Source organism: Geospiza fortis, unplaced genomic scaffold (genome assembly GCF_000277835.1).
Source record: "Geospiza fortis unplaced genomic scaffold, GeoFor_1.0 scaffold662, whole genome shotgun sequence".
Classification (NCBI taxonomy): Eukaryota; Metazoa; Chordata; class Aves; order Passeriformes; family Thraupidae; genus Geospiza; species Geospiza fortis.
In genome coordinates, this window is record NW_005054450.1 from 61,397 (window position 1) to 83,567 (window position 22,171).

At 45.4% G+C, this 22,171-nt stretch overlaps 3 protein-coding genes across 3 annotated transcripts in view; 1 reads left to right on the forward strand and 2 right to left on the reverse strand.

The window, feature by feature from the left end:
* The window catches only part of DVL1 (dishevelled segment polarity protein 1), a 15,737-nt gene extending 8,986 nt beyond the window's left edge, over positions 1-6,751 (forward strand). Inside the window, exons 8-11 of the mRNA XM_031062525.1 lie at positions 1,106-1,237; positions 1,989-2,156; positions 3,722-3,928; positions 6,304-6,751. Of these exons, the coding sequence (XP_030918385.1) occupies positions 1,106-1,237; positions 1,989-2,156; positions 3,722-3,928; positions 6,304-6,431 (635 nt within the window). The 3' untranslated portion in view covers positions 6,432-6,751. The remainder of the gene's footprint in view (positions 1-1,105; positions 1,238-1,988; positions 2,157-3,721; positions 3,929-6,303) is intronic.
* Positions 6,752-12,233: 5,482 nt separating this feature from the next.
* On the reverse strand, positions 12,234-17,787 carry TAS1R3 (taste 1 receptor member 3). Its single transcript, XM_005427699.2, has 6 exons — positions 17,603-17,787; positions 16,530-16,830; positions 15,414-16,193; positions 14,733-14,936; positions 14,477-14,597; positions 12,234-13,710 (listed from the first exon to the last, which is right to left on the reverse strand). Exons 1-6 carry the CDS (start codon positions 17,785-17,787, stop codon positions 12,785-12,787), a joined length of 2,517 nt encoding a protein of 838 aa, XP_005427756.1. The 3' UTR covers positions 12,234-12,784.
* A 329-nt stretch (positions 17,788-18,116) lies between these two features.
* CPTP (ceramide-1-phosphate transfer protein) lies at positions 18,117-22,143 on the reverse strand. The gene is made up of 3 exons (XM_014309762.2): positions 22,104-22,143; positions 21,999-22,053; positions 18,117-21,344 (listed from the first exon to the last, which is right to left on the reverse strand). Exons 1-3 carry the CDS (start codon positions 22,141-22,143, stop codon positions 20,846-20,848), a joined length of 594 nt encoding a protein of 197 aa, XP_014165237.1. The 3' UTR covers positions 18,117-20,845.
* Positions 22,144-22,171: the final 28 nt, after the last annotated feature.

The following is a 22,171-nucleotide window of genomic DNA, read 5'->3' on the forward strand; positions in this document are numbered from 1 at the left end:
CTAGGGCTGGAAGGTGGGACAGGATGGAGGATTTAACAAATTCAACCTTGTTCTTATTTTATTGTAAAAAATGATGGGGAAAGTGTGAAACCTCTGGGGATCCAGTTTTGCCTGTAATGGTGTGAACTGGGAATGTCTGGGGAGGCATTTGGGAGTTTTTTTAAAGTGTTCCACAAAAAAAGTTGAGGGCAAAGCAATCCTGGGAGGAGTGGATTGTGAGGGGACCCTGGGAAGGGTTTTTGTAAGAAAATCCCTGATTTCTTCTGAGGAGGGAAGATTTCTTCTATAATTTAATTTTCCTCATGAATGTCCAGATCTTTAAATAAAAAACTGGACATGGATTGACCATGGTCACCCTTTCTACATGGAGATGGGGGGTGCTCCTGACAGGGAACCCCAAAAGAGCAAACCCCAAAAACTTCTCCCCCAGAGTTCCTGGGAAATTGAAATTAAAAATGATGGATCACAAAAACCCTGGGGTTTCCTTTCCTGCCAGTCTGGATGCAGAGAGGATCCTGCAGCTGCTTTGGGAAGCCAGGATGTGGGGACTCAGAATTTTTCTGTCACTAAACTGTTGGCCTTGACCCCAAAATCTGAAAAATTGCTGCAAATGCTGTAATTCACTCTGTGGATGAGGGTGCATTTGGGAATCTTTGTGTCTTTATTTTATTTTACTTTATTTTACTTTTTTATTTTATTTTATTTCCTTTTATTTTAATTTCCTTTTAATTTTTATTTTAATTTTGATTTTATTACTTTTATTTATTTTATTTTTGTTTTATTGTACTGTATTTTATTGTATTTATTTTATTTCATTTTATTTTTAAAATTTTATTTTAATTTTATTTTTATTTAGTTTAGTTTTTTATTTAATTGTATTTTACTGTATTTCTTTTGTTTTTACTTTAATTTTTATTTTATTTTTATTAATTTTCTATTTTATTGTATTGTATTTATTTTATTTCATTTTATTTTTCAATTTTATTTTATTTATTTCTTGCATCTGTTGGTAAAACTGTATTTTTATTTCATCCAAACTGGGAGCTGAGAAGTTCCTTCAGCCTGAGTTCATTTCACAACAGCCTGTGGCCTCTCTTCCTTTCAGAATTAGAAGAATCTCCCTTAACTGTGAAGAGTGACATGGCTACTATTGTCAAGGTCATGCAGCTGCCAGACTCAGGCCTTGAAATTCGGGACAGGATGTGGTTAAAGATCACCATCTCCAATGCAGTGATAGGTAAGCAGACCCCAGAAATGCTGAGAGGGAAAAAACCCAGTGATTTAATGAAAACAGGATTAAAAAACTACCTTTTAATGAGCTTTTTTTTCATGTTTGTGACCTCTTATATTCCGTTTATGGACAGGAAATAACTCGTGTCCACGTAGGTGTTCAGCTGGCACAGTTTGGCTCAGATAATCCCATTTTAGGTGTTCAAATGGCACGGTTTGGCTCAGATAACCCCACTGCAGATGTTCAGCTTGGCACAGTTTGGCTCAGATTATCCCATTTAAGGCTCAGCTGGCACAATTTGGGTCAAATAATCCCGCTTTAGATGTTCAACTGGCCCAGTTTGGCTCAGATAATCTCATTTTAGGTTCAGCTGGCACAGTTTGGCTCAGATGATTTCACTGTAGGTGTTCAGCTGGTGCAATTTGGCTCAGATTGTCCAATTTTAGATGTTCAGCTGGCACAGTTTGGCTGACATTATCCCATATTAGGTTCAGATGGCACCTTTTGGCTCAGATAACCCCACTGCAGATGTTCAGCTGACCCATTTTGGCTCAGATAATCCCATTTTAGGTTCAGCTGGCACAGTTTGGCTCAGATAACCCCATTGTGGGTGTTCAGCTGGTACGGTTTGGCTCAGATAATTCCATTTTAGATGTTCAACTAGTACAGTTTGGCTGAGATAACCCCATTGTAGGTGTTCACCTGGCCCAGTATAGCTGAGATGACCCTGTGTCTCCCCTTGCTGTCCCCATTTCAGGAGCAGATGTGGTGGACTGGCTTTACACACACGTGGAAGGCTTCAAGGACCGCCGGGAGGCGCGGAAATACGCCAGCTCCATGCTGAAACACGGCTACCTCAGGCACACTGTGAACAAAATCACCTTCTCAGAGCAGTGCTACTACGTCTTCGGAGACCTCTGTGGCAGTAAGTCCCCAGCTGGGAAGGACAGAATTGTCCCTGTGTCATTTCTGTGCCTTGAGGGTGTCCGTTGTCCCCTTGTGTGTCCTCACAAAGAGGGATTTCCATGAGGGGGGCAGAGCTCTGGAGCTGCCCAGTGTAGCCATGATATTTTCTGAAAAATTCTTTTGTTAGGATTTTTTCTCCTGAGAAGCTGAGAGGCCTCAGGAACAAAATGTAAACAATAATTATCTGCTGCTGTGGGATGCAACAGGTGCATCTAGATTGGGCTCATGTGGTTGTTTCTAATTAATGGCCAGTCACAATCCAGCTGTCTTGGACTGTCTGGTCAGTCACAAGATTTTATTATCATTCCTTTCTATTCCATTCAAGCCTTCTGATGAAATCCTTTCTTCTATTCTTTTAGTATAGTTTTAATATATCATTTTCTTTTAATATAATATATATCATAAATATAATATATCACAAATATATATAATAAAACAGTAAATCAGCCTTCTGAAACCTGGAGTCAAGATTCTCATCTCTTCCCATGTCAGTGCTGCCTGAAAACTTCCACAGCCCAGAGGAGGTGGAGTCTCTCTGGAGATATTCCAAACCCAGCAGGACACATTCCTGTGTCACCTGTATGACATTCCGGTGTCACCTGCTCCAGAATTGGACAGGGGGATCTCCAAAGGTCCCTTCCATCCCTGCCTCTCCTGGGGTGGCCCAGAACAGGGGACATCACCCTGAAATTGTGTGACAAGTGGCTGGTGCTCCCTGGTAGCAAGGAGAGCTCCTGGAGGAGGAGGAACTCATCAAGCAAAGCGCTGAGGACCAGCAGGATTTATTTCTGGTGGTGCCGCACTGGTATCATAGGTTTTAGCTTTTTTATTTTCCAGATTCTGTACTGATGCCTCAGGTTTTAGTTTTTCTATTTTCCAGATTCTGTGCTGCTTTAGTGTGTGGGTCTGGGCTCCATATCAGGGGATGGTGAGCTCTGTGCACAGAGCAGGGAGACAAAACAATTCCTGCTCCAGCTGGGCACCAAGGACAAATGATCCAAATCTCAGCCCAGGAGCACAAACACCGTGGGCTGGGGAGAGAAAAACAAGCAGGATGAGACTTCATAAGTGAAAGCTTATTAATTAATTATGAATTATGAATGAATTATGAATAATTGGACAATGAACTGCAATATGCAAATGGAGCAGAACTTGTAAAAGTGACAGACCCCGTGCCCAGTCATGCATTTTGGGACTGTTTTGGTTCATCTTGGGTGCAGCCCTGGCTGGGCTCTTGTGCTGCCCAAGGTGGATCCATTGAGGAGAAATTTTAAATTAATCCCTGCTTTATTCTTTAGCGCTGTCTAGTTCCCTGTTCTAGGGCAGCTTTCACATTCCCTGCTGTCAGTCCCACTGGAAAAGGGGGATGTCCCCACCCTGTCCTCGCCCTTCCCTCTCCTCTCCCTGCTGTGTGAGAAGGCTGATTCCAAGGCATTGCTAAGCTTCAAAAACCTCCATAAATAAATTCATAGTGCTCATTTTACCTGCTGTGTAAGAATTTTTCCCCTTTTTTTTCTTTCCCAGATCTGGCTGCACTGAACCTCAACAACGGTTCCAGCGGTGCCTCTGACCAGGACACCCTGGCTCCTCTCCCACATCCTGCTGCTCCCTGGCCCTTGGGCCAAGGATATCCCTACCAGTACCCTCTGCCCCCTCCTTGTTTCCCCCCAGCCTACCAAGATCCTGGTTTTAGCTATGGCAGTGGCAGCGCAGGCAGCCAGCAAAGCGAAGGTAAGCTGGGATAAAAAGGTTTTATCCCACAGTTCTCATTGTCCCCCACCATCTGCTTGAGGTCCTCGGTGCTCTCCGTGCTTGTCTTGTGGTTTTTTTGCTCCCTGCATGGATTTTGTGCAATGAATTAAAGGTGTTTGTGGCTCTGGAGGAGGGGGTTTGGCTTTCAGCTCTCTGTGGGAAGTGCCAGGTTTAACCCAGGCAGGGATTGCCAGCAGTGGGGTTGGTGTTGCTGGAATTGAGGCGATTTCTGTGCTGCTGGGACAGGGGTTAGAACCAAGGTGCTCCTGGCTTGCAGGTCAGTGCTCAGCACAAAAGGAAAATCACATTTTTTGTAAGTGGGAGGTGGCCAGCCAGGGCTTTTCAGGGCTGAAACACTGCTCCCAGGGAGGAGAGTCTCTGCTGGCGTGTGTGACAGGGAAAGGTGGCACTCCCAAAAAGTGCCAGGGTGTTCAGCTCTGAAAGGTTTCCACACTTTTCCTGGTGGAAACCAATTTCTGTGCTGTTTTCTTGCTTTGTAACTGTTATTCCCTTGTTTTGTCCTGAGCAAGCATTAGACTGAAGGATTCCTAGAGGAGTGGCTGACTCTAGGGGATTGGTAAGCCTCAAATCCCTCCATGATGAATTCACAGCATGATCATTTTTAGATTCTCGTGACCCCAAATGTTTAGCTGTATTTTGGTTTGGTTTTTTTTTTCTTGAGATTTTATTTTTATTTTGAATTGTCTTGGACGCTCAACCTGTCTCAGTGCACAGTGGTGTGACATTGGCATATCAACCTGTGGGACTGTGCTGCAGCAGCTCAGAGGGGAGAGAATCAGCTGGGAAAACCCCATCCCCAGGCTCTCCAGAAAATAAATAATCCAAATTTATTATGGTGTCACCCCTCTGGGCTGGATTTCTCTGCCAGTGCCCTTGCACTGCCCATTAATTGGTGGCCTTTAATCTTTAAACAAAAATCCTGGTGGCCAGGTGGCTCAGGCAGGGGTTGGGAGTGCTGGAGCACAAGGCTTTACTGCTCACTCTTAAAATAGTGTTAAATTTGGGGTTTTGTGCCCTCTCTCATTTATCTGCACTATTAAATCATAACAATCAGCAAATACCACTGCAGAGACCCAGGCTTGGAATATTCACTTAAAATCCAGTCTGTGGTCTGTTTTCCATCTCTCTGGCACTCTGCAGAAAATGCAGCCTTTCCCCCCAAAATCCAGTGTGGTTTCCCATTTCTCCAATCAGCTGGAACAGCAGAAAGTGATGGGCAGAAAGTGGTCTGTAACTCAAGAAGGAGCAGCCCAAAATAATTCTCTTTTTCCCATTTCTGTGACTTACTTAAACTCAAAAGCTGGTCCCCTGTTCTGCTGACTGGGGATCCTTTTTGGGAAGTCCGTCTTGCACTAAGGTGCAGGAATTTAATGAGATATTCCTTAGATTGATTGGTTGGATTTTTAAAAAAAATAATTAGCTTGGAACTGTCTCCTAATCTGTCTGTCATGGGAACAGAGCAAGACCTTCAGCTTCCTTAAAAAAACAGTTTTGGAAGTTTAGTAAAGCTTGTTTTTAGTAACAACTCAGCTGATACTCAGTGGCAATCCTTTGGTTTTCCAAGGTGATTTAGTGGCCTCTCTTGGGAACAATATCCTGGTGTTACTGATTTGGGGTAGAGCAGTTCAGGAACTGTTTCCTAGGGAATTCTCCAAGCAGGAGATTCTCCAATTCTCCAGCACAAGGCTTTAGTGAGGAATTTTAAAAGGACCTCCCCAGTGAAGCCAACAAAACTTCACGGATTGAAGGGTGACAGAAAGCAAAGGGGTTTCTTTCAGAAAAGGTAATGTTAAAAGGAATTTTAAAAGGACTTCCCCACTGAAGCAAACAAAACCTGAGTGATTTGAGGGTGACAGAGAAGGCAAAGGGGTTCCTTTTGGAAAAGGTAATTTTAAAAGGACTTCCCCACTGAAGCCAACAAAACCTCAAGGATTGAAGGGTGACAGAGTAGGCAAAGGGATTTCTTTCAGAAAAGGTAATCTTAAAAAGAATTTTAAAAGGACTGAGTGATTTAAAACCTGAGTGATTGAAGGGTGACAGAGTAGGCAGAGTGGTTTCTTTTGGAAAAGGTACAAAATAAAGCAGAGACAATTAGAATTAAACCTCATTTGCTTGAGTCAAACCCCAAATTCCTGCTTTTTTCTGCTCCCTCTCTCTCCTGGACTGGATTTGAGCTGGAATTCAGTTGCTGCTTTCCCCGTGCAAGCTCAGAGCTGTGTCCGTGTGTCCCATGCATGGCACCACCCCATCGCTGAGCCACCACCAGCACGTGGGCCTCACAGCAGAGCCCAGCTCATCCTGGCTCTTTTTCTCTCCTGTTTTTGGGCTGTTAGGGAGCAAAAGCAGCGGCTCCAACCGGAGCACCAGTGAGACCAGCAGGAGAGCAGCGGGCAGGGAGAAGGAGCGCAGCAAGTCCGGGGGCAGCGGCAGCGAGTCGGAGCCGGGCGGGTGCGTGAGCTGAGCGCCGTGCCGCCCGAGCTCACTGCCAGCCGCCAGTCCTTCCAGAAGGCCATGGGCAACCCTTGTGAGTTCTTCGTGGACATCATGTGAGAGGAAGTGCCTTCAAAAGACTCTGCTTTTTGGGGTTTTTTGGTTTTTTTTTTTTTGGGGGGTGGGTTGTGGGATGCTCGGTTGGAAGAGGCTTGGCTGTCTTGCATGTCACACCTTCCTGTTCGCGAGTGTGTCGCAGAAAAGAGAAAAAAAATCTACAAAACTGAACAAAAAAAAGAAAAAAAAATACAAACACCCCCCCTCCTCAAGCTACAGAAATGAACAACAAAATCTCCTGGGATTGTTAAATCGATGGCATCTTTTTGTTCTGTTTGTTTTTTCTCCCCTGCCCATCTCGTTTTGGATTGTGAATGGCTGGTGTATGTTCACATCTTAATGAGCTTTGGTCATTGTGGCACCTACTTCAGTGGAATTAGTGTCTCTTTCTGGGCTGATTGGAGGACTGCTGTTTCACGTGACTTCTAAATTCCTGACAATGCATAGGAGCACTTTGATTTTTTTTTTCCCCCTGCTTTTTGTCTTGCAAGGACAAAACAAAAAAGGACTGCTGGCTGGTATCTGGGATACTGCCCTGGAATGCTTGTTCTTGGATGCATCCATAGCTCTGAGCAGACATGGCACCCACAAGTGCTTGGAAAGGAGCAGGATCCAACCAATTCCTAGAGGAAAACAAACTTGTGGCTACTTTCTGCTGACTAGGCAGTATAAATCAATCTTTCTTGGGTTCTTTGAGGGTTTTTTTAGAAGATATTCTATCAAGGGAGTGCTGGAGTCTTGCTACTGTATGTGTTCATTGTGCAGAACTTATAAAGTTATTTCCTTCAGTTATTTCCTTATTTCCCAAGAGGGATTTTCCAGCTGCACTGGGTTCCTGGGCATTTCAGTCACATCCCTGCTGCCAGGTGTGGCTGTTCCCTCTGGATGTGCACTTGCTTGCAGATTGGAAGAATTATTTCCACAGAAAGAGGAAAATTGCTGCAGTTCTGTCAGCTTTACGCTTTTGAAGGGGCTCTTTATCCCATTCCAGCAGGGAAATCCTGGCTCCCACTAGGACATGGGACATCTTCTTTGTGATCCCTCAGTCCTTTCTGAGCACAATCTTCCTCTTTTTTGTTAAAACAGAGACCTGGAGATGTCTGATCCCCCGGCAACATTTCTGAGCACAGTGGGCGGAGAGGTGTGAGAGTATCTGAGAACAGATCAGAAACGGTATAAAATGAAATCCTTACCCTGAAACTGAGTGAGACCCACCCTGGAGCTCCCCAAAAAGAAATCCTTCACCCTTGACAGCAAGTTAGACCCATCCTGGAGCTCCTCACAGGGAAATCCTTAACCCTGACACTGAGACCCACCCTGGAGCTCCCCAGAAATAAATCCTTACCCTGAAACTGAGTTAGACCCACCCTGGAGCTCCTCAAAATTAAATCCTTACATTTGACACCAAGTGAGACCCACCCTGGAGCTCCCCAGAAAGAAATCCTTACCCCTTACACTGAGTTAAACTCATCCTGGAGCTCCCCAAAAGTAAATCCTTACCCCTTACACTGAGTGAGACTCACTCTGGAGCTCCTCACAGGGAAATCCTTACCCTGACACCAAGGGAGACCCACCTTGGAGCTCCCCAAAAATAAATCCTTACCCCTGACAGCAAGTTAGACCAACTCTGGAGCTCCTTAAAAATAAATCTTTACCCCTGACCCTGAGTTGAACTCACTCTGCAGTTCCCCACAAAGAAATCCTTTTCAAATTCTCAAAAAGAACCCCCTGACTCCTCCTCCTGCTGAGGAGCTCTGCTGTTGAATATCCCCAAGATCTAATTTCTGGCTATTTCTGCTCTGAGGGTCTAGAAATTAAATTCAGGCAGCTTCAGGGATGTTTAAAAAGCTTTTCTGAGGCATGGTGAGCACAGCCATGCTCTCATGTGGCTCATTTAATGCAGCCACTCTGGCATTTGACCATGGGGCCATTCCTCAGTTAAATTCTCTTTTGTGAGATCCCTGCTGCTGGCAGGATTTAGGGCAGGTGCTTTAAAATCAGTTTTTACTGTAAATAAGCATTTTCTCCACTGGTAAGAAGCTGCTTTTTGGTCTGTTCTGTGCTTTTTGGGTAAATATCCAAGGTGTATGTGAGGAGAGAACATCTTAGAACAATCTTTGTCTCTGTGTACACACAGTTCATTTGTGAAAATGAAAACCTGACCCTTCAAAATGTTCAAAATTTTCACCCTGAAAACTGACTCTTCAAAATGTCCTTTTAATTCTGATTTTTCACTTCTTTCCTTTTCAAAATATCCTTTTCATTCTGAAAAGTCACCCTTCAAAATGTCCTTTTAATTCTGATTTTTCACTTCTTTCCTTTTCCCACCTCCCTTTGTCAGAGACTCCAGATGTTGGTGGGAATGGGAGACTCAATTTCCCTTTCCACAGGGAGCCAGGAATTGGGGAAACTCTCACTCAGCCCATTTCTGGGCTTCTAAATTAATCTCCTTTGCAAAAACCTCCCCAAAAAAAAGCTGCCCAAAGCTTCTGAAAGCAGAGCTTTCATCACCACCCATGGATGGCTCCTCCAAAAGAGGCCCTGCCTAAAGCTTGACTGTACAACAGGACTTTTCTGTCCCTTCCCTCCTCCTCCCACATGCAAACCTGACTTGGTAAATTATTCTGAAAGATTGACACTTAAATCAGGGTAAAAGAGTGATGGAATTCTGCTCTGTCTCCAGGAGACACTGCTGAGCAGTCTGTGACTTTACTGACAATCACTAGTGGTTCTACTTTTAAATTGTGATTTTTTTCTGGCATTTTATAAATTATTATTTCTCTGGCCCTGTTTGTTTTAAGGCAAAACTCAAAGGGCTGGAGGGAAAAAAAAAATAATCTCCTTTTAATATTTCCAAAAAAAGAGATTAAAGCTGGGGGCTGAGATTTTCACCCATATTTAATTTCCATATTTAATTTCCAAGAGTTGCAGTTTCCACACCTGCTGGGGGTTGGCTTTTGTCTCGTGGTTTTGCTGTTGGCAGAAACTGTTCTGTGTCTTGCTGGTCTTTGCTGCTATGTTGAAAAAATGACTTTTTTTTTACATGTGTGTGCTCGTGGGTCACCCTGGGACGAGGCTGGGAGTCCCCAGCAGATGTGGGAATTTTTTTTGCTGAGGAAATTCAGGCTGGAGGAGGTGGATCCTCTTGAACAGTGCAATATTGAACAGTGACACAAAAATCTGCATTTCCCCCCCCCCCCCCCCACCATCCTGGGCTGAAAGTCGGGTCTGAATATTTGCCAGATCTGTTTCTTCAAGGGAACAAAAATGAGATTTCCCAAATCCCATCCTTTGTGTCTTTCCTGTCCTGCTGCATTCCCTGCAGGATCCTGTGCCAGCCATGCCAGGGGAGCTGCCCACAGTGGGAATTGTGCCAGGGAAAAGAAAATTTGGAGGCTGGAGTGCTGCAGAGCCAAAATTTCTTACCCACCAGGGCCTGCAAGTGAATTTTGATGAATTTTGATGGATTTTGGCTCCAGCATTTCTTATCCACCAGGGCCTGCAGGTGAATTTTGATGGATTTGGCTGAATTTTGATGGATTTTGGTGGATTTTGGCTCCAGGGAGAGCTTTGCTGTGCAGGGCATGGCAGCATCCTCAGAGCAGGAGCCCGAAGGAATTGGATTAAAGCAATTCTTCAATTATTTTTTCAAATAATGTTATTTTTATTCTGCAGCTGAGCTCAGTGCTCAGCCCTCCCTGCAGCAGGGGTGTTTGGGGGCTCCTGGAAAAGGGGCAGGAAAAGCTTTGGGGTGATTTCTCCCACCCCAAGAGGCAGCATCTGCACAGGAGGTGTCTCCACCCAGTATTTAAACCCTGAAGAGTAAATTTTTTTGGCAAATAGTCTTAAAAGCATGCTGGTGTCTTTTACCTCCTGTTAATGAATCTGCTTTTCCAAGGAATCAATGCCCTGGACACTTTATCCAAAGGTTTTATTGGATGGCAAGCAATGATGCACAGATGTTGAATTTTGCTACAATTTTTGTTTTCTCTCTGATTTTTGTTCTCTCCCCTCCTGAGACTTGACAGCTCATGGGTTGATGTAATTGTTTTGGTTTTGGTTTTGTTTTTTTTTTTTTCTTATTTTATTTTTTTGTTTTTGTTTTGCATTTAACTGGATTGTAATAAAATTTACTTAAAATTATTAATTCTAATCAGTGATTAGAAATACATGTAAAGAATTTTATGTACAGTAGAGGAACAAAGTTACATGATTTTAAATAATGAAAACCCAGACTATCACCTATCCTAGAACTGGTTCTACTCCAAGAGTGACCTCTTATTAGCATGGACTGCACTGTTCCTGTTAAATGTCTATTGCATAATTGAATTCTTTTTGTAGATATTGTATTAAAACCCAAGTGTCTGTATAGTTAATATATAGCTGCTTATGTGTAAATGCTATTTTAAACACTAAAAAGCTTTTAATTTTATGTGATAACCACAGTGTATGTGTTCAGTTCTTTGCAGTATTTCATTATTTTCTAAATCTTGCCAATTTTTGGACTCTCCAGCAGAATCAAGAATCACTGGGACACCCTTTGTAAACACTGCTGAGCCTTGGGTTTGTCAGGACACCCTGGAGGCTCAGCTGGACTTGAGATTTGAAGGTTTTTCCAGTCTCAATTATTCTAATTTTCCAGCTTAAATAAAAAGAATAAGCACAGCTTGGTGAGGCAGATTCCCTCTTCCCAGCTGGTACAGATCACACAGCAAGGGGAGAGTGAAACAGCATTTAAATACCATAAATCCCAGCATTTTCCAGTGAGGAGGATATGAAATAATCAGAATTTAAATTCATATTAAATGGTCAGAATTTAGGTGAATATTAAATGGCCAGAATTTAAGTGAATATTAAATGGTCAGAATTTAGGTGAATATTAAATTGTTGGAATTTAAGTGAATATTAAAGGATCAGAATTTAGGTGAATATTAAATGCTCAGAATTTAAGTGCATATTAAATGGTCAGAATTTAAGTGAATATTAAATTGTCAGAATTTAAGTGAATCTTAAATGGTCAGAATTTAAGTGAATCTTAAATGATCAGAATTTAGGTGAACATTAAATGCTCAGAATTTAAGTGAATCTTAAATGATCAGAATTTTGGACAGCCTTTTCCTGCAGGGCCTGGTGGAGTTAAATCAGATTTTTTCCTTTCCCTATTTCTGGAATGATGATCAAAAGTTATTTAATGTTTCTCTGCTATGGAACCACAGCCCTGGAGGAAGAATACTGAGAATTTCAGGTGGTTGTGAAGAATTCCTGCAGGCTCCAGGAACAAGAACTCCAGGCTCCAGGTCAGAGTTTTGGTTTTTTAAATCACGCTGAGGAATAATTTTAGATGGAGGTGATCACAAAAATTGGGGACAAATAACTTTGCCATGCACCAAAAAGTTCTTTATTTATTTTTTTTTTTAGAATGAAAATATTCACTGGTTTAGATTAATTTACAAATTCCTTAATTGAGCTGGACTGCTTAAAATCCAGTAACACACAGTGGAGAGATGGAAAATTTTTAATCTAGGGAATAAAAGAGCAGAAATGGAAAAACTTTTAAGGAATAAAAGAGCAGAATAATTCCTTGTCAACATGAGTGGGGCAAAGAAAAACCTTGGTGATGTGACTGGGTATTGACTGGATACTGCCTGGCAAAAATGTGAAGTTTTGGGTGAATTTTGCCTGGTTTTGGGCGGGGAGGAAGCTCCCTGCTGTGCCTTTGGAGGGTGAGATTTGCACAGAGCTCATTTCCATGAGCCTGTCCCTGATTTTCATGGAACACAAATGGACTGAGCTGGGATTTGAATGGGAAATGCCCCCTCTGTGTCCCACACAGCACTGCTGGCACTTGCCAGAATGTTCTTTTTCTCCTGCTTTATTGGATATATTTGATATATTAGAATTATTGTATTATTCTGACAAGGCTTGGGGAAGGATTCCTGGATCCATCTCAGGAGCTGTTAATTAATAAGAAAAGGAAATTACCAGAAGTGTTTAGAGGGAAGTGCTGTTGGTGACTCACACTGCCAGACTTGCGAGATTGGTGTAAAATATAATTTCTGGAGGTTCTTCCATTAACTGAACCTAATTTTGCTCCTTTTTGGGGCTGAAATGTGTTTTCAGAGAGGATGGAGAGGATGGACTTGTGAGCCCTGTGCTTTCACAACTCTAATTCAGATGTGATTGTTCCTGGGGCCACAAAGTGCTCATAAACAGGATTTTCTCCTTAAAATCCAGCCTTTGTGAGGAGCAGGTGCCACAGGGAGTGGTTTATTGTCTGTCCTCCTCTGGCTGCTCCTCAGAGAGGTTCTGGCAATAATCCCTCGTGTTCAGATCAGGCCTGAGCACCAAGATGTAGCACTTGGGCACAAAGTAACTGCCCAAAATGCCCAGGGTGGTGGCCAGGATGGTGCAGATCTGGGTGACAGCCCTGAGCACCGTCCTGAGCGTGGCAAAAATCACCAGGAAGAAAATCCAGACGATGAAATAGATGAAGGTGGCAAAGGTGATGCCCCTGGCCACGTTGTACCTCCTGCCTGGGGTCTGCACCATGAAGGTGCACAGGAAGCAGACGAAGGCCAGGCAGCTGTTGTAGCCATGCAGGAGGGCAAAAGCAGCCCAGGACTGGGTGCCACACACCAGCAGCACCTCCCTGGGCAGGGATTCGTAGTCAACCACCAGGTAATCAGGGCCCAGGTGGAGGTGGCACCAGCAGAGCAACACCTGAGTGAGGATGGACACAGCCACCACCAGCCAGGCCCTGCCGTGGGTCACCCAGCGCAGCAGCCTGGGGGCACAGCGGGGGAATTCTGTCACCAGGGTGATCTCCAGGGCCTTGGGCAGCAGGCAGGAGAGGCAGCCATTGAGGCACAGGGCGTAGCAGAGCTGCTGCAGCGGGCACAGCGCCGCGCTGGGCCTGCCCACGTGCAGGCAGCAGCTGAGGCTCTGCAGCAGCAGCCAGAGCAGGGCCAGGAGGGTCCTGGCACCTCCTGCCAGCTGCCCCAGGGGGCTCTGCAGGTGCTGCAGGAACAGCAGGGCTGCCCCACAGCTCAGGGCTGCAGTGAGGGCCACCAGGGTCAGCAGGGCCATGGCCAGGGGTTCATCCCAGGACAGGAACCGCTCGGCGCGGTCATGGCAGCGCGTGCTGCGGGCAGGAGCCCACTGGTGCTGTGGGCACGGGGAGCAGCTGGTGCTGTCTGCAAAGAGAGACTGATCAGCGCTGGAGACCTGTTGAGGTGGGATTTCAACCCCCCCAGAACTCAGGCCCCTCCCCTGAAGATGTCCTGATGGGTATCACCACTGATGTGGCGTTTGGGGTGAAAAAAGAAGTGTCTCCAGGCAGCCATAAGTGTCTCTGGGGTGAAACACCACACATCCAGCCGCCCAAAAGTGTTCTTGGGGTGAAAAGTGTCTCCAGTTAGCCAAAATTGTCTCTGGGGAGACACACCACACGTCCAGCTGACCAAAAGTGTCTGGGGTGAAACACCACAGTTGCTGCTGTTTGGTTCAGCACCAAGGGCCAGACAAGCTCAGGCACTTCCCATCCAGATATATTGGTAAATATTCCAATAGGGACCTGCCACCCCTGGGGGAAGATCACACAGGGATCTGGTGGTGGTTTGGGTGGTGTTTCCCCTCGCTCCAAGGTGTGTTGGATGTCCAGAGTTTGTGGTAGTTCAGCCTCTGCTATTCCACCCTCATCTCTGAAGGATCCTTGTGTTTCTTGCCTCTGTTTCCTTCCCCCAGCCTCTCTTCTACCCATGCCCCCAGAATTCCATCCTAGCCCTCTCTCCAAGCTCTGCAGATAAAACATAAATGTTGTCCTCGTTTTCCTTCCCTCTGGGCCCAACAGGGGCAGGTCCCAGTGAGGAGCAGGACAGGGAGGAGAGCTCCCAGCTCATCCCCACCTCAGCCTGGAGACAGAATGATCCACTTAAAGCCTTTCAGTTGCCCAGAGCTCACCTGTGCTGCTCCAGAAGGTGTTTTCTGAGCAGTCTGTGCAGTCATAGCAGCAGAGGTTGAATCCTTTTATTCTTCTGAATTGCCCTGGTTGGCAGCGCCTGAAGCACTCGGATGTGGGCTCCTGGCAAAGGGCAGGAGTGAACATCAGCCAGGATGAACAAATCTCCAAGATATCAGAAGGAACTGATCAGAAGGAACTGATGGAAGGAACTGATCAGAAGGAACTGATCAGAAGGAAGGAATGTGCCATTTTTACCTTCTTGTCTGGGGTGTGGAACTGGATCTGGGACGTCCGGACGTACAGGGACTGGTCGTAGTCCCCCACGGGCAGGTAGGTGACAGTGCCATCCCTCCAGGCCCAGAGGATCAGTTTGTAGCCCGTGTTTGTGCCATGGGATTGATCAAACCTGAAGCTCTGCCCGTTCACCTCAAAGGGGAGGGTGTTCATGAAGTGCAGCAGCTGGGGAGGAAATGAAATCAAAATGGAATTTGGTCCAGTTCTTGTTTGGAGGTGACAGTTCTGCCAGCTGACATCAGCTGTGCCTTAGGTGGGCTAAGATTGTGCCAACCTGGCTGTGAGGTGACAAAAATTGGCTGTTTGTCCCTCAGATCTGCCCTCACCTGTGGGGCAACAGCCTGGTCAGAAAGCGAGAAAACTTTGTTTTCTCACAGTGGATTTGTGAGACTTTTTAGGGAGTTGTAGAAAAACAACGATAACTTGTTATATAAACAACCTGCAGGTGCTGTTTTCCTACTCTGTTTGTCTGTTCTTCTCAAGGACTGTTTGTGAGAAAGATGTTCTTGTTAATTAGCCAATCAAGTAGAATGTGTCAAATCTATGAAAGAGAGGATTTTCATATTAAACTTGAAAGGGACTATCCTGCAAACCAGCCTTGGAGTGAATTTGTGCCATTTCTGCCTCAATGGTGCCACTCACCTGCCAGGACCTGACAGGTGTTTTGGGACACCCTTTGGAGGTGCAGCCCAGAGCCCTGTGCAGTGCATGGGCCACGCTGTACACGGCCACATGCACGGGCTGCACCGGTGTCACCCCCAGCATGGGCCAGATGTCCCTGAGGGTGACATTGCCACACTGCCGGCAGTGCATGTCCAACACCTCGGCGTCCTGCAGCCCGCTGAGCTCCCGGGAGCGCCGGCAGAACTCCTCCTGAGCCACAGAGCTGAACAGCTCAGCCACGAACTCCTGGAAGCCTGGCACTGTCCCCGTCCTCATGACAAAGCCCAGCACTGTCCCCACCCTCTGGATGTTGGGGACAGAGGTGGCGATGTCCGACAGCAGCCAGGCCTCGCTGCCCAGCCAGACCTTCTTGCCCAGCCCCATGGCCAGGCTGTGCTGCAGCAGGGCCTGGGCTGGCACGCTGTGAGCAAACAGCACGATCACGTTGACTTTGGTGCTGTTAATTAATTTAATTGTGTTCTCCAGCTGCTTGGTGGCGTCAGGCTCAGCCAGCTCGGTGGGGATGAGCCCCTCGAAGGCGATGCAGATGCTGTTGGTGCCAGCCATGCTGAGGAAGAGCGCCTGGGCTCCCCGGCCATACTCATCATCGCTGGCCACCGTGGCCACCCAGTTCCAGCCAAAGTGGTTGAGGAGCAGCACCACGGCCTCCACCAGGTTCTTGTCGCTGGGCACCGTGCGGTAGAAGGACGGGTAGAGCTCCGTGTTGCTCAAGGTCTCGCTGCTGGCACCGTAGCTCACCTGGGGGGGAAAGATCCTCACAAAGAATTCCAAAAGTTTATTAAAACCTTATCAAAAATACAACATTGAATGGAAAAATTCTTAAAAATCTTGGAAAGGATTCTTGGATGCATCTCGGAGCTGTTGAGCAAGAAATTGACTTGAGAAATTTCTATAAGAAATTTACATTATTATTTAAGAAATTTCTGTAAACTTATTAAATTACTAGAAGAAATTTGATAAGAAAAGGAAATTACAAGGAGTGTTTAGAGGGTTAGACATTCACACAAAACGTCAGTTCTGGAGTTTGTTTCATTACCTACGAGGGAGAATCCTGCTCCTGCAGAGAGGTTTTACCTGTGGGATGAGGAAGGAGCTGAAGAGCTTGGCCGTGAGCAGGCACAGGTCGGATTTGTGGGGCCCGATGACGGCGGTGACGCGGGGCTGGTACTCGCTGTAGTCACACAGGACCCCGATGGCCCTGGTGCCATTGCGGGTGAGGAAGAGGAGGCTGGGCTGAAGGGCCACCAGGGGCTCAAAGCAGGTGTCACACATGTCATAGCCCAGGGTGACCCCTGGCAGCAGCCAGCTGCTGTTGTTGATCTGCTCGATGGCAAACCTCATGGCCAGAGCCCAGATCAGCCCGTCCGTGAATAACCTGGGGACAGCAGGGACAGGACCTGTGCTGCAGCTGGGACTGGGCTTCTTCATGTAGGAAAAGCTACTTTTTTATTAGATATTTTATTAGCATAACTGATTTTTATAGATATTTTAAAATAATTATTTTAATAGCATAACATTTTATACATATTTTTATAGAATTATTTTATTAGCATAACTTATTTTTATACATTTTTATATAATTATATTATTAGCATAATGGATTTTATAGATATTTTTATAGAATTATTTTATTAGAATAACTTCTTTTTATCCATTTTTCATGTTTATATTTTTATATACTTCTTTTATTAACATAACTTATTTTTATACCTGTATTTCTACATTTGTTTATATATTTAGGCGTTGGATTATTTTGCAATTTAACTGTTTGATTCAATTTAACTGATTCATTTACAATTTAACTGTTTGAGTAATTTACTATGTGTTTGCTCCAATTTAACTGATTCATTTACAATGTGATTCAATTTAACTGATTCATTTACAATTTAACTGATTCAATTTAACTGATTCATTTACAATGTAACTGTTTTATTCAGTTTAACTGATTTATTTACAACTTAAGTGTTTGTTTCAAACCCTAAGGAAGCCGGTGCCGCTAAAACCTTTCATCAAGGTGAGACCAAAGCTTGTCAGGACCAAAAAACCACAAACCCATTTCCATTTTGGGACCTGTTGATGTCCCAGTGCTCCAGCTCTCCTCCATCCCATCCCGTATTTTCCCTTTTTGCCCCAGTCCCAGCCCTTACCTGTCACAGAGCAGCAGGGTGGGCTCAGAGCGAGCTGCCAGGTTCAGGGTGTCCTTCCCAAAGGGGAACAAACCCCCCAGGACAAAATCCCCAGGCCTCCTGAGCTGGGCTGAGAGACACCAGGGGCTCAGAGGGGCAGCCCAGGCAGAGCCCAGGCACAGCCACAGCCCCAGCACCACCTGCATTTTGGGGGAAATCTAGGAAATCCAGGCTCAGATGGTCCTGGGAAGTCTCTTTAAATAGAGCTCAGAGGGGTTGAAGTGATGGGGAGGAATTTGTTTGGCAAAATGCATTAAATTCACTTTAGTGGATAATAATCAAATAGTCTCTAAGAAAAAACCACTGCCCTCATCCTGATTTCCTTTACTGAGTAGCTTTTACTCAGAGTTATTTACAAATTCATTGGCACAGCTGTGGAAATTTGGGCTCCTCTGGCAGAGGCGACAAAACTCAGGTGCCCCACTCTGATTCTGGTAAATGATTTACACAACAGTAATTTATTTATTTTTATTTATTTATTTATTACGTTCCATTTTAAAAAATTAAATTATCCTTTAATTATTTAAATTTTAAATACACCTCATCATGGAAATAACCAAATCTTCCTGAGGGCAGGGCAGGAATTTACCTGGAGAGGCCATTCCTGGGTCACAGCCTTGCTGTCCCTCAGCTCTACTGATATTTTTTAGGAAGTTGTTACTGGCTGATCTATTTTTCTTTCCCTCACACTGAACTAGAATATTAATTTCAGTTTAAAAACTTAAATCTGAGTTCATAGCATGGTAATTTAGGTTTTATTACTGTATTTTATTGTTGGATTTTAGGACAGCTCTGAATGGAAAGTTCAATTTCCTGCATTTTCTATATCAGAAAACTGCTTTTGCTGCCAGTGCTGCTCCAAGGCTGGAATATTTTCCTTGCAGGAAGAAAAGCAGATTTAGAGACCTACATACAGGAATGCACCAGCTGCAGCTGTGTTTTCCAGGTATGCTCATACTGACATTTCTTTAAGAATCCTTTCCCTTTCCTGGACTATTTAAGTGTCAGTTTAACTATAAAACTTTAAAAAATAAGTTCTAAACACAATTCTGAATTTTGGGCAAGTTCATCTTCAATATTAGCAATGGTAATTATAAATATTAATATTTATCTCTTAAGAATAATTACAATGAGTGTGACAAGGGAGAAAAAAATTTTCTTGTGGTCATACCATCATTTCTAGAGATTTAAACCCATTTTTTTTTCCCTTGACACACATTATTTGATTTAGTTGAAGGTATTTAATTCACTGCACTGGTGAAGTATCAGCTGGCCTGATCTCCAGGGAAATGAAACAGATTTTTCCAGGGAAACAAAATCTGAGTAGGTTTTCTGTAAATGGTGTTGGGCCCCCAGAGTGTGATCCCACAAAGGACACTCCTCAAAAACCACATTATTCACATCATTTAATGTGCAGTGAGTCCAGTCTCCATGAGGTAATTGTGATTTCCTGAATTTTTCAGTGGTCCATTAGGGCAGAAAGAGACAATCAGCTGCAGGATTGATCCCTGCAATAACCCTGCAGGGCTTCTCCAGCTCCCAAAGCTCAGAAAATCCCACCTGACACCTCTGGCTCCTCCAGGGGTTTGGCAGAAGCTCCCAAAGCAGTGATTTACAGTACAAGTGTGGATTTCCTGCCCCAGAGAGGCAGAAAAATCCTTTTTGTAGGCATTGAACACATTGATAAAAATTAAAAATAAACACACAAGAACGCAACTCAGAAGCAAACAGCTCTGAGCTGGACAGAGGGGATTGTGCAGCAGAAATTAAAATTTGCTGCACATCCCAAGTGCAAAAATCATGGATTGAACAGGGAAGGGGCACAGGGGAAGGTGCTGCTGGGTGGAACAATTTTCTCCTCCTTCCACCCCCATTTCCTGCAGCTCCCACAGTAGCAAGGAAAGGGCATTTCCCCAGGGCATTGCTCAGCATGAAATCCTCCAGGTGGGATTTTTGTACAAATCAAAGTGTGGGAATGAGCTCAGACACCACAGCTCCAATTTGTGCTGCCACACAAGGCCACAAATATTGCTGTAAATGCACACAAGCTGCTGCACTTGGGCTTGAAAAGAAAAATAGTTTCCAGCTTTGCTAGGAATAAAAAAATTCAGAACTTCAATCCCTTAGCAGCTCATCCTAATGTGGAATTATTTTTCTAACTCTGCACAGCTCCTCCTAATGTGGATTTTTTTTTCTAATTGTAGAGATGTAAAAAAAAAGGTGTAAAAAAAAACTATTCCATGTTTATAAAGTGGAATGACTCGGCCAACTCCTCAGGTCCAGGCTGGAAAGAAAAAGTGGAAATAACCAAATAATAAATGGACAGAAAAGTGGAAATAACCAAATAATAAATGTGCAAAAATGTTATTTTCACTCTGGGCTCATCCTGGCAGGTTGGGTGGAGCAGCTTGTGCTGCAGAAAGAGCTCCTGGCTCATGCTGTAAGGTGTGGGAATTAAAAAAAAATCCCTTAGCAGCTCAACCTAATATGGAATTTTTTTTCTAACTGTACAGATGTAAGAAAAGAACTGGTCCACATTTATAATATGGACTTGTTTTGCCAATTCCTCAGCTCCAGGCTGGAAAGAAAAGTGGAAATAACCATGGACAGAGTGTGTTGCTTGTGCAAAAATGTCATTTTCAGCCATCAGGGCAGGCCGAGCAGCTTGTGCTGAGCAAAGAGCTCCTGGGTGATGCTGTATGCTAGGAATAGAAAAAAAATCAATCCCTTAGCAGCTCAACCTAATGTGGAATTGTTTTTTAACTTTAGAGATGTAAGAATAGAACTGAGAGATGTAAAAAAATAACCGGTCCATGTTTATAATATGGAATAATTTTGTCAAATCCTCAGCTCCAGGCTGGAATGAAAAAATGGAAATAACCACGGACAGAGTGTGTTGCTTGTGCAAAAATGTCATTTTCAGCCATCAGGGCAGGTTGAGCAGCTTGTGCTGAGCGAAGAGCTCCTGGGTGATGCTGTAAGGCGGGAATTAAAAAAATAAATCTCTTAGCAGCTCATCCTAATGTGGAATTTTTTTCTAACTTTAGAGATGTAAGGTAAGAACTGAGAAACGTGAAAAAATTAATGGTCCACGTTTATAAAGTGGGATAGTTTGGCCAACTTTCCACCTCCGGGCTGGAAAGAAAAAGTGGAAATAACCACGGACAGAGTGTGTTGCTTGTGCAAAAATGTCATTTTCAGCCATCAGGGCAGGTCGAGCAGCTTGTGCTGCGTGAAGAGCTCCTGGGTGATGCTGTAGACATCTCCGATGTAGGGGATGGCCTCTCCCAGCATGGCCACGGCCTCCTCTTGCGAGCCCACGTTCATGATCTCCAGGAAGGCATCCCGGGAGGGCAGCGCGCAGAAGGCCACGGTGGCCGCCTTGCGGACAACCCAGGGGTGGTGCTGGGCCAGCGAGGCGTTGTAGGCGTCGGTGCAGAGCACGGAGGTGCGCGGCTCCCCCGAGCGCAGCCCCTCCAGGAACAGCTGCAGCCAGCGCAGGGCGCGGTGCAGCCGCAGCACCGTGCGGCAGCCGGAATCGGAGCGGGCCCGCAGCGCCGCCGGCCCCGCCGCCAGCTCGTGCTGCACCAGCGACTGCAGCGACACGAAGCCGTGCTGCTGCTGGTGACCTTCCAGCAGAGCCACCTTGGCCACGGCGTCCTTGGAGATGAAGGAGAAGACGGCGCCCAGGCTCTGCAGGAAGCTGAGGGGGAGAGGGAGGTGGTGCGTTAGGTGGGCGAGGGATGGGGACAGAAGTGAAAAAAATACCAGAGGGGTGAAAAAAACAACCCCAAAACACCTCCATGATGAAGAGAGAACCCAAAAAGCACCTGAGGGGCGAAAAGAGAACTCCAAAACATTTCGGGGTGAAAAGAGATTGTAGAAAGTACCTGAGGGGGAAAAAGAGAGCCCTGCCGAACCCCGGCCAAAAAAACATCTGAGGGGTGAAAAGACGACCCCAAAACACCTCGGGGTGAAAAGCAAAGCCAAAAAGCATCTGAGTGGGGGAAAAAGAAGATAAAAAGCATCTGGGGGGTGGGAAGAGAAGCCAGAAAGTACCTGAGGGGGAAAAAGAGAGCCCAAAGAATCGCCTGAGGAGTGAAAAGAGATGGCAAAAAGCATCCGAAGGGTGAAAAGAGAAAGCAAAAGCTCCCTGAGGGGTGAGAAGAGAAAGCAAAAGCTCCATCAGGGGTGAAAAGAGAAGACAAAAAGTATCTGAGGAGTGAAAAGAGAAGATAAAAAGCATCTGAAGGGTGAAAAGAGAAGCCCAAACACACTTCAGAAGGAAGCCGTCGCTCCCTGCCCGGTCACTGCATCCTTCTGCCCACAGCCCCCCCGCTCGCTGCCGGGCACTCACCGGATGAGCCCCCGCCAGCCGCTCAGGTAGGGCTCCAGCAGCACCTCTCCTCCTCCTTCCGCATCCCGCACCGCCAGCTCGGCCAATCAGGGCCGCGTTCGTCACCCGCCGCGCCCCGCGGGCCAATCCGCTTCGCGTACGTCATTGCAGCTCGGCCAATCCGCGCGGGGCGG

What these genes read in the sequence shown, in the direction of transcription:
- CPTP (XM_014309762.2), bottom strand. Translation starts at nt 22,143, where the DNA reads ATGACGTACGCGAAGCGGATTGGCCCGCGGGGCGCGGCGG. An exon ending in TGGCCCGCGGGGCGCGGCGG is followed by an intron (nt 22,054 to 22,103) that starts GTGACGAACGCG and finishes GGGATGCGGAAG; the next exon opens with GAGGAGGAGAGGTGCTGCTG. An exon ending in GGCTGGCGGGGGCTCATCCG is followed by an intron (nt 21,345 to 21,998) that starts GTGAGTGCCCGG and finishes TCTCCCCCTCAG; the next exon opens with CTTCCTGCAGAGCCTGGGCG.
- TAS1R3 (XM_005427699.2), bottom strand. Translation starts at nt 17,787, where the DNA reads ATGCAGGTGGTGCTGGGGCTGTGGCTGTGCCTGGGCTCTGCCTGGGCT. An exon ending in ACCCTGCTGCTCTGTGACAG is followed by an intron (nt 16,831 to 17,602) that starts GTAAGGGCTGGG and finishes TGCTGTCCCCAG; the next exon opens with GTTATTCACGGACGGGCTGA. An exon ending in CACCTGTCAGGTCCTGGCAG is followed by an intron (nt 14,937 to 15,413) that starts GTGAGTGGCACC and finishes TTTCCTCCCCAG; the next exon opens with CTGCTGCACTTCATGAACAC.